The sequence below is a fragment of the Mustela nivalis genome (assembly GCF_964662115.1).
Source record: "Mustela nivalis genome assembly, chromosome: 16".
Taxonomy (NCBI): Eukaryota; Metazoa; Chordata; class Mammalia; order Carnivora; family Mustelidae; genus Mustela; species Mustela nivalis.
The window spans coordinates 57,333,999-57,349,225 of NC_139035.1; the positions used below are offsets into that span (position 1 = coordinate 57,333,999).

Below are 15,227 nucleotides of genomic sequence, written 5' to 3' on the forward strand. Positions count from 1 at the left end.
TTTTAAGATCTAGTATTCTCCCCCTGTGCTGAGACCCACAGGGGCGATCTCCTATCACCCCAACAACAATGTCAAGAGGCAAGAATTCTAATTTTCTCCCATTTGACAGATGGAAAAACTGAAGCCTGGAGAACTTTTTTTATTCACAGACGCTATTCTTCCTGAAGTCAAGCAGCTCATGGGATAACGGCAGGCCAGTTTGGAAGCCAGAATGCTCAAACTTGAAGTTCTACTCCACAATATATGTTAATTCATGTGATAGAATCTCTCGGTAAAGCACTTTTCTGTAATGTAGCTTTGGTGGTACAATGAGCCAAAATCATCTCTCCCCACTTAGGAAGCACCGTGCAGGGAAAGTTTAAACCACAGAAAGCAAGAGCTATAAAGCAAGCATCAAACCTCGCTCTTTCCAAAGTGTCCTATTAGTGTTTTTCTGAATACCTCTGAACATCAGATTATAGCCACAAACTCACGGTAGTCTGCACGATTTGCTTTAGGTTCCAGCTTTCTGAAGCAGATAGGAGCCCTGGTGATTATCAGGCCCACCGCAAGCTGGTATCAATGGGGCCACTCTGAGAATTCGTTCCCTTCTCTCCCCGCTCCCTCCCTGGAGAAAATGCAGGCAAAATACCCACCCCCAGCCCTTGGTTGTAAATCCCATGCCAATTTCTTCTTGCATCTCCAAGCCTGAAAGAATCAATGTGGCACGCCAAATGTTTGTGCTCTATATTGGTGCTCGATGTTAGGATCCCGGGGTGAAAATACGAGGTGACAATGTCCGCCCTCTGCCCAGGAGGAGATCATGGCTCTGCTTCTGGGCACAGAATACATCCCTTTCCGGTTGCCTTCCTGAATCAGGACACCAGGCATGTGAGTCTGTCATCCACAGGAATGGGGCCACGAGACACACTAACTTAGAAAAGGAAGAAAGTGGCCCAAAAAGAGAAACCAGAAAGGAAGTAACTAAGTGAATGTAATCCAGAACTGGAAAAAGTGAAAATGACTTCTGAGCGTAAAAGGAACAGGTATGATATTCACTTCCCGACTCACGCAACATTCTATTTACCAGTCGTCCTCACCCGCTCTGCTCTTCCAGATTCCCTGGGGATCTATGTGCTTCTCGTCTGCGGCAGAAGATAAGGCTGGGGGCCAGGTGAGAGAAGGAGCTTCTGGGACAGGCTGGCTTTGCCCTTCCCCCCAGAACAGAGAGAAGCAGGAAAGCTGACCAGGAGTTTGGAGGTGGACAGGAGGCTGCTTGGGAGGCTTCTGCTACAGCACGGATGCGAGGTGATCAAGCTGAACCGGAGAGACAGGGACAAGATTTGAGAAGCAGGGACTGACATCGAGTCCTTGATGAAAACAGTAATGGGGCTCAATGACCAGACATAGGATGGGAGTAAAGGCAGCATTACACGCGGCAGCAAGGTTGGAGCAGAAATGCACCGAGGAACATTGATCTTAGAAGTGAGAGAAACTCCCTGGGAATTTGGAGGGGTGTGTGCAGACTGCTCGAGGACGTGTCCACTGGGCTCAGCCACAGCTGGTGGAGCTCAGATGCTGGCAGGACAGGAGGGGAGAGATGGCAGAGGCCCCCAACACTGGGCAACAAGGCAGCACCGGGTGTGTGCAGTGGGGAAGGCGCCTGGAAAAAGCCGCCCTGCCCCTCCACCACGGTGAAGAGTCTAGCGCCTGATCTCCCCAATCTGCAGCCCCCTCCCCACAAAAGCTTTGGGGCCCACTGCTTAAAGAATGAAGTCTAAGCTTTCAGCCTGGCTTGTCCTTCCCCCCTTTCTCCACCCACTGAACTACGCCAAGGCCAATTTCAAATGCCCAGTCGTCCATGAAGCCTTTCCTCTTCACCTTCACACACATTGATTGTAGCATTATTTAATGCCAATTCGCGTGTAATGATATTTCATTGACAACATTGGAGTTACAGAGAGGGGAGGAGGCAGGATAAGAACAGGAAAATCGTGAATGCCAGGTTAACATGTAAGATAACAAAATCACTTGACATTTAACTCTGCTCTCCTGTCTCCTAGGACTCCTCCAACAACCCCACAAGGAAGGGAACACAGGCCTTCATCACTGGAAAAAAAAAAAAGAGAGAGAGAGAGAAAACAAAAAACCCTGAAGCTCTATGAAGTTAACGGATTTGTCCAAATCCTAGAGCTGGTAACACCAGAAGTTGAGCCCAGTCATTCATTCATGTGTTTAGTCATTCACTCATTCAGCATTTATTGGTGTCAGGTCCTGCAACAATGTTCCAAGCACGGGAGAGGGGCTGAAGAACAGCTGTGGGTCATCTATAGCTTTACTCTAGTGGGAGACACAGGAAATAAATGAGTAAATGTATGATTTAATGTTACAAAGTGGCAATGCTATGAAGAAGACAGAGGAGACAGGGCTCCCCACTAGATGGAGTCCTCAGGCATCCTGTACTCTGAGCCCTGAGCCCAGGCCTCTGTTCCAGCCTGCAGACTCATTGTGGAGGGACGCTCATGGTGGTGAAGTGTGTAGCACTCTTCTTTGGCAGGTGCTGCCCAGGGCTTGGGATGTGTACATCTGAGGACCAAAACCCATTCAGCGCAAGATCCTCCACACCCCACCCCCCAGGCTATGAGTCGGTCTCCTTAAACTCCCACAAAGCTGGACTGTCTTACTTAACTTCCAGGGTAGACTGTAATCTCCCTGGAGGCCAGAACCACTGGCACATTTTCCAGTCAGTGCCCGCGGTTATCAGTCGATGGGCTGATCAGATTAAAAACAATTGGAAGCACCAAGGACTGGTGCTCTTAAAGTCTATAGGACTTCTCCAAAATAAGCCTCGCCTCTCCACCATTCCCTCCATCCCAGGAGCTCCCCTCCTGCCCAAACCCCACTGGGCAGCCCTGCATCGCACGAGGCCCCCTAGGAAACCAGGTAAGTCCAGGCTATGGTAAGTAGTCCGGTGCGTCAATCTGGGACATTTTTTGCTAAAACGGGCCCTGTGACATTGCAGGTGGTGGAGAGTGGCAGAGGGATACGGAGAAGACAGCAGCAAAACACAGATGGAGACTTAGTCCCATATTAGCATAAAACTGATCTGAAGGGTTCCTGAGTGATAACCGGACTAGAGTAAGCAGCAATGACAAAGTGAGTTCAACTACTTTGAGTTGTCGTCTGACTTCCAGAAACATCTCAGTCAGGCGTAGTGTGTGTGGTTCTTTTTTAATTTCTCTTACAGCACCATTGAACATCTTTCACTGTTACAGGTGGGCATGTTCATACATTACTGGGGGATTTCACATGAATGCGCAATGAGTTATTTAAACCTTGTATCTTCAAGTTTGAATAGTTCCCACAAAGGCGACAATGACACTTCGGCAAAATCGCCTGTGAGGACAACAGGAAGACTTGAAGCAACAAAACTCCATAATACTGTAACATTAACTTCGGACCTGCTGGAAGGGGTCACCCTTCTCCAAATATCATCGTCCTTCCTGGAAGATTCCCACTAGAATTCACAGCGGGTTCGTTGTCTCTGGCCAGGCTTTGTACCAAGAACAGACAGGTGATCCATGCAGCAATATTCAAGAAAGTTCCATGTAAACGAAAAGGTCCAGAATAAAACACCTGAAAAGAGAAGCTCCAAACATGACAATCCACATTTGCTTATCTCCAAGGTCATGAGGGCATTTAGATCACGGTGAGGATTAGGGTCTGATGCAATTTCCACTGGAGCAGCCACTTTCCTGATTCAACACTTTCATTCCTACTTGCGGCGGCGACTCATGTGCAAATACACTCAGAAGTACAAATGGGTAAAAACTTAACAGGTGAAGGGCAAAGCTAGGCAATAGGCATGGAGCCATCATTCAGTCTAAATTCAAAACCCAAATCAGGATGCATTTTCCCCTAACACAGTCCTTTTTTGCAGTCTTTAATTGCAAGAGTGTAAAGATATATTTAAAAGCAGGAAATGTATCTGGCCCTCCAGGGAAAAATGTGATATGTGTTGGCAAAGGATTAAGCAAACCACAGACAATACAGAATTTTTTTTAGGATCTAAACTTGTCCTTGGCACCAAGATGAGCTGCTTGTCTGGAACCAATAGAAGAAACCTCATCAAGCTTAAAACCAGTGATGAATTAAACAACTTAGACACCCACAAGCAATCGTACTGGTATTTTCTGGTCTCATTTTATAAGGAGTTCATCAAACTGAGGACATTCATGAGTTGAAGGGGTCATGACAGAACAGTGAGAACAAATGCTTTTTTCTTCATTTCATTCACTGTTACATCAACTGATCTGCCTAATTGGATTTGTAAGGCACCCCCCCCCCCAATTACATCTTTCCTTTAAATGTCCAAAGTTCCTAGGTACAGATGACTGTCATTTCGGTGAACTGTTTGATCTCTCCTGGAAAAACATTTTTTAAAGAGTGAATTCTGCAGAACTGATCCCATTAAAATGATTACAGGGCTCTGGAGGGACTTTTATCAACAATAATTCTCAACTATCGTTAGGTTAACTCGGTGGGCTCAGGACTAGAGACCAATTTGCCCAGAGAGTGGTGATGTCCTGAGATATTTTTTATTGTCACTATTCGTGGGTGTGGATCTGAGAGGGCAGGAGCCCGACATGCTGCGCGACATCGTACAATGCAGAGGACTGCCCCACACAGCAAGGAATTATCCAGTTGAAAATGTCCCTAATGCTAAGACAGCATAGCAGAAGTTCTTACTTACAGGGCAGCTACCTTTATTATAATCCCAAATCCACTCCCGTGATTTCTTTCATCTTGAAAGCACGCTTTCCTACAGAACTTGGCATTCCTGATTTATCCCCCACTAGAGTTTGACCAGCTAGTGGCAAAAAGAGAAAAAAAAGTAACCAATATAAAGAATATTTTTCATTCTTCCTCAAACAATGTCTCCCTATTTTATTGATGCTTTATCAGTCATTAGAGGGATCATACTTTTTTTTTTTTTCTTGGCTGTCCACAGTGGAGCCTGAGAGCTCTCGTGGATATTCATAATGGCCAGGGGTCATGAAGACAATTGACCTCTCTCTTCCAAGCCAAAGTTGAAATTGGGACGATAAAAGCAAACACAGGACCTCCCACAGCCAATGCTGCAATAGAGAGGAATGGACTCTTTCTATGGAGACAGAAGGACAGACGGCAGAAGAAGCAAGCACCATCCCTTGAGTCATCTAGGTTAGTGTGCAGGATGGCTGTCCCTGACCAGGCACGCAGAGGATGCCCTAGACTTTTCAAAAATTATTTTCATCTCCTTAAAAAAAGAGAAAGATCTCTGGAACTGCCCTACGCACTCAGGGATGCTAACATAACGATCGCATTTTTCTAATCTCAGAAAAAAAATTTTTCTGAGATTAGAAATGCCACTGTTCATCAGTGGCGTTTCATCAGTAACACCCCTGTTCATCAGACCTGCTGCCACCAGGCAAGGCTGCCTCAAAGAGGAACAGAAAAATCCCGCCTTTCCCTGAGAGAGCAAAACCCAAGTAAAGAGACCAGACAGACTGCAGGCATCACAGTGCTGGAGAAGACGAAGAAAAGCACCGAACCCCACACAAAAATATTGCACTGAATTATCTTGCTCAAACACTTTAAATGTACTTGAACTGCCTTAAAAGGGATTATTTCACATTAACCCTTTGTAAGTGTCCATAAAGCTACTTTTCTGAGGTAAATTTAGTTCTATTCGAATTAAGTGACTTTACCTTAAAGAACATTATCTGGGTATAAACCAGTAGGCATTTCTTTAGCCAGCTGCAAAGAAACTGTAAAATTATAATCTTTTGATAAAAGCAGAAGGAGGTAAAATCACATTAGACCTTCAAATTTGGAAATGAGGGACACAGTTCTTCTTTGGTTCTAGTCAAGACATCTCAACCAACACTCGTCTAGAATTTCATCCACTCATCACCGTGGTGAGCATCAAAGAGAATCCCCTGGTTTTGGTTTTTGTTTTTGTTTTTGTTTGTGAGTACGTGCTGGACCTTTAGTATCAAAAATAAAAACACTGTCCTTTTTTTTTTTTAACCCTTCTTTTGGCTATACAGACTAGTCCAATAAACAGCTAGGGATAAAAATGCATTTACTTAATTCATGGCCAATTTAAACTCAGATCATAAATTTTCAAGGGAAGAGAAAAGATTCCTATCCTCCTGATCACAGCTGCTTATTTATTTCAGCCTTAGAATGAACACGAAGGCCCTTTTTAAAGACGGTATTAGTGCTGAAAAATGCGGGCGCCTTTTCTGTGACCAAGCCAGCATTTCTGTTGACTACTGTGCAGATATGAAACAGGACTCAGTGCCTGGAGCCTAAGAGACAATCATTGCCAGTCAATTTTGCAACCCATCGGGTAAGACTCTAGTTTTCTATGAGGGTATCTTCCACCTTCTCAGACCTATCTTGAAACTCCTCTGATTAAAATACTGCTGCCTCAACAATGTGTTCAATACAGGACAGACGCTTCTCCAATGCTAATGTAAGTCGATTATAGATCCAAATTAGAGTCTAATAAATTTATTTGAAATTGGTAATATGGATCAGAGTCAGAAAAGGAAAGAAGGGAAACTCTAAGCTCCCCAAGACACATTTAAAGGCAGCAATGTTTCCCTACACACATGCTTTTCCATCAAGTCACTTGTTGGCAACTGTAATAAATACTTCAAAATATGCCTAGTGAAAGAAAAGTCAATCTAGCTTGTTTTTTTTTTTGTTTTTTGTTTTTTGTTTTTTTTGGCAGGAATGAATACTCAGTGTCATATAGTCTTCTATCTCAGGAATACCCATGTTCTCCTGGTAAATGCTATACTAAAAGTGTGATCCTATTAAAAAAAAAAAAAAGACCCAAAGGAAAAGTGAGCCATTATGCAATAAATGAGAACAGTCCCAGTGGACTGATTCTGCAAGACAAGATACATGTATTGTGTTGTACCTTAGAAAGTGGAAATATTCCCACACTTCCAAGTGGAAAAAAAGGTATTTTATGCATTAAACATCTCAAGCACCCTGCAGCTATAATTCATTTCACAGCGGAAAGTAAACATTAGTTCTCCCTCCATCTCACAAAATGAAGAGGTAGTCAATGGATTTTCTTTCTGTCTTCCCCTAATAAACTCCACTTCCTCTAATATTCTGAGAATATTTTTTAGTCTAATAGACATTCACTTCTCATTTATTCAAAAATGAGTCAAAGAAAAAAATTTCTGCAGTGATAGGACTATCCAACTTTCCTCTTTTTGTGATCTTCTAGTGGAATGAAAAAAAAAATAGCTATCACGATTCTTAAGCTTTTTCGGTGTACTTGGCTATGAGCTCACCTGAGAGTCAGCTACAAGTTACATGTATTGTGTTGTACCTTAGAAAGTGGAAATAAACCAGGAACTGCTTTGAATCCCGCGTCCACAGCCATAGAGTCCCAGCCTTCAACGTCCCTGACACAGATACGAGCATAGCTTGCTTCTTAAAATAAATGTTCACACTAAAACAGTGAGTTTGTTGAAGAGCAGCCTGAGACACCGGGGACAACGTAAAGTTCTCAGTCACATAGAAATTAACAGATACATGCAATTAACATCCCAAACAACCAGCCCCTCGTTGAACACAGAGCGAGGACACCGCAGATTTGATACAGCCCACACGGGTCTTTCCACCAGCCAGAATACCTCGTTTGCACAGTCTGTTTATGTGGGGACCAGATTAAAAATGTGTGCTGTTGACATCATGTTGGTCCTCCTGAGTTTTGCTAAAAGCTTGTCCATGGTCACTCAGACAGTTGTCCGAAGATACTTCAATAACCACTTCTGTTGTTTCTTGCCTAGCGAAGCTATCATTCAGAGTTGTGTCAAGAGGGGGACAGCCATTGTGTTCTGTGCAGCCGTTGACGTGGGCCAGGGGTAGGGCCCCTGGAGGGCAGCACAGCTGCTTCTCACAGCCTTTAGAGATGCAGGGGGAGCTGCAGAGCAACAGCAGGTCCTTCTGTTCCACGGGGTCCTTCAAGTCCACCTGCTCAAACTGGATGGTCACATTGTGGATTCCCGCACTGTGAAAGATCTCTCGAATTTTCCTACTGGCGTCCTGATAGCCCCTGTCCTTCTGATACTTGATGTGCAGTGTGGCAATGATCTTTCCACTTATAAGTTCCCAGATGTGCACTTCATGTATGCTGCTAATCCCCGGCACAGCTGAGAGCTGGCTCACTACAAGAAGGAAGAGGAGACAGTTAGCGGGGGCTACTGGAAACAAGATACCTCTACGGAAGGGACACGGTCCCTGAAGGCATTCTCACCAAAATGATGTATTTATAACAATGGGAAGAAAAAGAGCTGTATCTATATGGGTACTTTTTTTTTTAAAGATTTTATTTATTTATTTGAGATAGAGAGATCACAAGTAGGCAGAGGCAGGCAGAGAGAGAGGGGGAAGCAGGCTCCCTGCCGAGCAGAGAGCATGATGTGGGGCTCGATCCCAGGACCCTGAGATCATGACCTGAGCCAAAGGCAGAGGCTTTAACCCACTGAGCCACCCAGGCGCCCCAATATATGGGTACATTTTCCCATAATCTTCTCCATCCTCTCTGAGTCCCTATACATCTATCATGAACCCATAAAAGGCAATTCAAGAAAGGAAATTTAACAACATACCAAAAAATTCCCAGGGTTGGTGAGTTTACAAGGGAATGGACACCCTGACGGGCTGTACCTGGAGTATGAAATAGGGTGTCTTTTTGAAAGAGGAGAACTTGGCAATATGAATGGAAAACTTTTACCAGCATATCTAGTACTCAGAATTTAACCTATAGGGAAACACCCAAACATTCATTTATAAAAATGGTTTGGGCAGTGTTTTTTGTTTTAATGAAAAAACAGAAATAAGGAAATAGTTAAATCAATTATATATAAAAGAATATGATTACAGCCATTAATAAGTAAGTTGCATATTTAAGGATATGAGAAGTATATAAGATATCTATAAGTGAAAAAATCAAGTAGTTTTACTATATATACAGCACAATCTTTTTTTTTTAAGCGAACATCAGTGTATATACACACACAAAAATTTTGTGCAGCTAAAAGCTTGTTTCATTGAATGATTCAAAAATATTAAAAGAGGGGGTGCCTGGGTGGCTCAGTGGGTTAAGGCCTCTGCCTTCAGCTCAGGTCATGATCTCAGGGTCCTGGGATGGAGCCCCGAGTCGGGCTCTCTGCTCAGCAGGGGGCCTGCTTCCCCCTCTCTCTCTGCCTTCGTCTCTGCCTACTTGTGATCTATGTCTGTCAAAATGAATAAATAAAATCTTTTAAAAAAATATTAAAAGAGGTAATTTGTGGGTGGCAAGATTACAAGACTTCTGTTTTTTTATTTAAGTCTTCTATATTTTCCATACTTTCCCGAACAAACATGTCTTTAGAGAGATGATGTGGAATAGTGATTAGGAGCAAAGACCCTGTAAGATAGCCAGAGTCTGAATCCCAGTTTAGACACGGCCTTGGGTAATTTAGCTAGCCCCCAGGGCCTCAGTCTCCGTATCTGTAAGTCGGGAATAATAATGATAGTACCCCACAGGTTTACTTGCAGAATTAAAACGAGTGAATATAAGTAAAGCACTTAGAACATTGCCAGCATATAGTATAATAGTCCCATAGAAGGGTTGCTCCTGTTCTTACCATCTATTTTTTAAACGTTTTTAAATATAGATAACTTGGTTAAAAGGCAATATAAGCCATTATCTATCACAAATTGCTTTGATATGCTTATCTTGTTTCTTCAACTGGAAAACAAGTTCCTGGAAGGGAGAGACAATGCTGCGTGTCTGCTCCTAGGTATCTCCTTCCCCACCGTCCTCCTCCTCTGCCTGCCGGACTGGGTGGATAGCAGGTTGCAGGAAATGAAGGCTGGTTGTTGGGACTCGGCACGGTAAAGCAGCTGGAGAGCTGACCACCTCAGTGGCCCTGAGACTATAAAGCAGTGCTGCCCAAGAGGAGGCTCCAAAAGGCAAAAAGAACATCCAGGGGGAAAGACTAGGAGAAGCACGGGCTGTTGGCAGTGGCCCGAGAAGGGTCCCAATGCATGCCCCTAAACAGGGGGCTGGCGGGGCTCAAACCAACAGTGACCATCATAAATCACGCCCTCCCAGGGGAAGGCCTAGCCATGGCCATACAACGAATTAAGACCCATTCAAACCTCCTGTCGGGGATCTGTCATGAAGTTAAGGTCTTCCAACTTTAAGCCCCACAGTGGGCCCGGCTCTACCTCATGGTAGAAACACTAGAAATAAAGAAGCACATTCAGCTTCTCACCAGCATTGGGATCGTCCCCAGTTAGCAGCTCAGCCAAGTCTCTACCCTACGTATGCTCAGAGGCACATAACTAAGGTGGGAGATTGACCTTCTCTTTGAGCCCAGCAAAGAGGTTTCATTACCGAAGAAGGCCATGAATGATCTGAATTTAAAACACGGTCCTGTTTTAATTTCATGTTTAAATTTAAACAGGGTGTCACAAGAGACACGGTGACTTACATGCCCATATAAAACCAGCTCACTAGAAAGCAGGATCCCAAATGCAAATGAATGATTCCTGTTTTCAGAATAAGGAGAATAAAAATCAAGTTCTTGGCAGGGTAACTTACCGGACTTAAAATCAATCTCTGACGTGAAGGTAGGACCCAAGGAGCAGGTTCTGCCCAACACTCTAGTCTCAAAAATCTGTGGCCGAGTCAGAGAGTCATGGGTTGCAAAGGACCTTTGGTTCTTGGAGCTGTGAGTCATCTTACTAGGCTACCAAACATATGATAGATGTCTCTGTGGCCAGGTGATTTACAGTATTTCAAGATACATAAACACTGCTGTGAAATAACACCAGCCCTTTGAACCCGGGGAGCATTAGACATGCATGTTTCTAGATAAGGACCACGTGACTCACTCAGCTCTTCCATGTTCAGGCCTTTGGGGACCATCTGCAGCAGAATGGCAGCAGTCTCCTTGATGAGTGGGAAGGCAGATGACAAAATGATAATGACCATGAAGATAGTCAGGCTGGGGTCGATGTAGCACTGCCAGTTACACGGGTCCTCAGGGGGCAGGGGACGCACATAGAATATGATGGCCGCGACCACCACGACCACTGACCCCAGGGCATCGCCCATCACGTGCAAAAGCACACCTGTTGGGAAGGAAGAAAGACCTCTCAAGCACAGATCCACATTTGGGAGCCATGGGGCGCTCCGTGACCTGGGTTGCCAAGTCTAAGAAGACCAGTTGCTATTTGTTTTCTTTTTGGTTAGAAGAACAGGATGGATTCAAATGGGGGAAAAAAAAAAAAGTCCGCTACTTTGCAGAAAACAAATCCCTAGGCCAGCGTCCCAGGACCCAGAGAATGCATAATAGCCTAGGAAGATTCGGAGCTGCGGACCCCCTTGGGGAAAGCCACTGTCTGTTCACGGTACCTCACCACGTCTGCCTGCCACTCGTCAGAAGGCACCGAACTGCTAAACAGAGGTTGTGCAAATGGCTTCTTATTCTTTCAGACACGTATCTGTGATTTAAATGGTTTTAAGCATTTTGAAGAGGAGAAGGAACTAAGACTTATCAAGAGAGAGGTTCTTGGGGCATCCGGATGGCTCAGTCCATTAAGCGTTTGACTTTGGCTCAGGTCATGATCCCAGAGTCCTGGGATCGAGCCCCACATCGGGCTCCCTGCTCAGCAGGGAGCCTGCTTCTCCCCCTCTCTCTGTCTGCTGTTCCCCCTGCTTGTGCTCACTCTCTCTCTGTCAAATAAATAAACACAATCTTAAAAAAAAAAAAATGAGAGAGAGAGTGGTTCTTGTTATTTCTTGTCTTCCCTCTTCCTTGATCCATTTCCCCCTTTCCTAGGTGCCTTTGCCTTTTCCTCACTTAGCCCCAGTCATTTAAACTGAATCTCGTTTGAAAGGTCCTTAAGAAGGGTCTCCAGGGGTGCCCGGGTGGCTCAGTCAGTTAAGCATCTGCCTTCAGCTCAGGTCCTGATCCTAGCATCCTTAGATCAAGCCCCACATCGGGCTCCCTGCTCAGCGGAGAGTCTGCTTCTCCCTCTCCCTCTGCCTGCTGCTCTGCTTACTTGTGCTCTCTGTCAAATAAATAAATAAATAAAAGTCTTAAAAAAAAAAAAAAAAAGAAGGGTCTCCAGCAACACTGCCGCTGAATTAAGAGCCATTTGTCAAAATAAAATTAAATTAAAATTTAAGAGATAATAACATCACAATTATTTAGCTGAGGGAACCAACCTTCAATGTTTTGATTATGATACAAAAAATACGCCATCTAACACAGAAGATCTGGGTGTCCAGTTGTATGCGACACACAGACCAAACTGGGATTTAGGTGAAAACTTTGTCAGAAGAATTCTTAAAAATATAAATACTAGGTTTTTTTTGGTTGGTTGGTTTGGTTTGGTTTTTTTGTGGTTTTTTTTGTTTTTTTTTTTGGTTTTTTTTTCTGCAGAAGACATCAGACCCCTGCTAGTCAGTCTGGTGCGTGGACTGGCAGCATCAGCAACCTCAGAAGCTGGTGAGAGATGCAGAATCTCAGGCCCCATGTCTGAGGCTATGGAATCCGAGTCTACACTTTTAACAAGACCACAGGGGCCCGAAACTCACATGAAAGTTCCAGAACACTGCTCTAGAAGAAAACGTATAGATTAAGAAAGGCTTGTTTTGTCTCTCCAGGGATCCCACAGATGGACTGGGTTGAATCCTAAATCCTCGTAACTCACTTGTGGCTACAACCAAACAGTCTCACTTGGAAGATGGTTTAATTGGACGAATGCTTCTTTTTGGCAATACTTTTAGGATTCTGCGTAGCTGAGTAGCATCAGAGGTGAAAAGGCATTCTGTAAACATACTAAATGCAATTTGTGGCAAACTTCCTCCCATCCCCAAATAATACAGAAATACAAAGTATCTTTCCTTTCCCTTCTGGCAGAGTGTTTAGTTGTTAGAACAGGATCCTGATTCAATAAATAGATTAAACAATTCCATTTTCTAATTCTGTGCCCCCTTTCCCACACCCCACCTCTGGAAAAGCTTTTTACTCCCCAGTCCTTGTTCTGAGCCACAAAGAGAAATTCCCAAGAGCTGGTCTATATTCCTTGTTCCTCCAGGGAAACCTGAAGATCAAAGCTTGGACCCTCTCCAGGGAAGTACCCGGTAGTACTATAAAAATACAAAAACCAAGTATTCCCTATTTGCACTTGACATCAGTTTTACCACCTGAGACCACTTTCATCCTCTGTTTCCTGCATGACAGCCTGGTTTCCTCCATTAGTCGCTAAGTGACGTGAAGACAAGGGCCATGTTCTGCATTTCTTGTGTTTATATTTTAGCACCAGAAGCACACAATGCAGGCACTCAACGAAACAGTATTTTCTGGTTGGTCAGCCATAACTCCCATGACATAGAGTGACTTCTGTTTTTTACTTAATAATAATAATTGTGTTGCCAGTTAACAAACATGCATCAGACGTTGCTGTAAGTGTGTCCCATGTCCTTACATATTAAGACTCTCTGAAGCGGTTACCCTCTCCATTTTACAAATGAGGGAACCGAGGCATGGAGTAGCTGAGTAACTTATCCAAGATCACAGAACCAGAAAGGGTTCGAGTGGGGATACAAGTCTGCGTAGAAAACCACTGTGCACCCTGCCTCATAGACACCCTAGATTCCCATTTCATGTTTTCCTCCTAAGAAAGCTCCCTGCTAGCCCCTCATAATTACATAAAATAGCTTTCAAACTTCTTTTTCCCATAATCCACAGTAAGAATCACATTTTGCCTCCTAGCACACCCAGAGACACGCCCTGAAACAAACATGAAAAAACAAAGCCTATCCTAACACATGACTTATTACTATTTTCTATTCTTTTTCATTCAATTCTGGTTAATTTTTTAAATGCTCATCATATTCTACTAAATTGGTTTTATGAGTCAACCTATCATGACCTTCAGTTTGAAAATCCTCTTAAAGCCTGATTCCTTCAAATTCCAGAGACTGGATATTATAGTGTGTTTTCTGGCCTCCCGTGCAAAGACGAAGAAGGCCTGGTCATCATCCTCCAGAGACCAGAGTCCACTGGCAGGATTCTCAGAAAAGGGCACCAGGAACCTCAGGATGGGTGGGGGGGGTGATTCCCTGTGACAGACAATCTCAGGGACGGCATCTCGAGAGATGAGGCAATTGGGCAGGACTCTGAAGCAGGGACGGACCTCAACAGGCAGCGGGGTTCCAAGCAGACAGAGCTCAGAAAGAAAGTATTCCAGGCAGGAAGGTCAAGGGAGGCTGCAGGTGAGGATGTGCGCATCAGGCAGCATGCGAGACAAGTACACTCAGTGTGACGTCATAGACCCTGAGAGTCTCTGTGCACCATGGACCTTGAGGAAGTCAACCTCTCTGAACACCAGCACCGTCCTCTGTACCATGGGGATGAGAATAGCGTCTGTCTCACCTCTCTCGGAGGCTAGTTCTGAAGAGGCTGTTGTAACAATGTCTGAAAGCCTACTGAAACGTAAGTGCATAGAAATGATTGCGCCGATGATAATTTGCATGATTTGTGGACTGTGTCCTCTGCGCTCTTCTAACCCTTCATGCAACGCTTGCAACCCCACAGCGATGTTGTGGTGATCTCTACTACGTCGGTAGGGAGACTGAAGCTCAAAAGGGTCAAGTTACTTGCCCAAGATCACGTAGCTGGTAAAAGGCAGAGGCTGGCCTTGAACCAGATCTGCCTGGCTGAGCTCTTCTTCGCCTCACTGTGAGTGTGCATTAGATGGGGATGGGGACAGGAGAGATGGCTCGGGTCTAGGAGAGGAGGTGGGACAGCGAAGGGGTGAAGAACAGGGCAGAAACGTCTAGAAAGGAGTGCTGACATGGGAACAGCAAGCCCTTGACTGCCGGCAGTGTTAGGACCTTATTCCGGAAGTGGCAAAGATTTCTGAGCAGGTTCTGATGGGATCACATCTGTGATTCAGAAAGGTAAGTGAGGCAGCATTATCTGAGAGACGAAGATCAGCCCTTGGTAGACAGCTCAGTGATCTGATTAGTCATCATTCTCACAAGGTAGAATTGCAATGACAGGACACCTCAACAGTTGGACCTCACTTCCTGTCTTGAGATGTTTTTCAAAAAACTCAGAAAAACTGGCAATTTGACATCAGCTGAAATTTGATGGGTCCCAGCCCTT

The 15,227-nt window shown here is 44.5% G+C and overlaps 1 protein-coding gene across 2 annotated transcripts in view; it reads right to left on the reverse strand.

Moving 5' to 3' along the window:
- Positions 1–3,194: 3,194 nt before the first annotated feature.
- Positions 3,195–15,227, reverse strand: part of SLC30A10 (solute carrier family 30 member 10) — a gene marked incomplete at its 5' end in the record, with an annotated part of 41,348 nt that continues 29,315 nt past the window's right edge. For both annotated transcript variants that reach the window (XM_082703013.1, XM_082703012.1), the window contains 2 exons: positions 3,195–8,219; positions 10,939–11,178. In XM_082703013.1, coding sequence (XP_082559139.1) covers positions 7,720–8,219; positions 10,939–11,178 — 740 coding nt within the window. In that variant the 3' untranslated portion in view covers positions 3,195–7,719. The remainder of the gene's footprint in view (positions 8,220–10,938; positions 11,179–15,227) is intronic.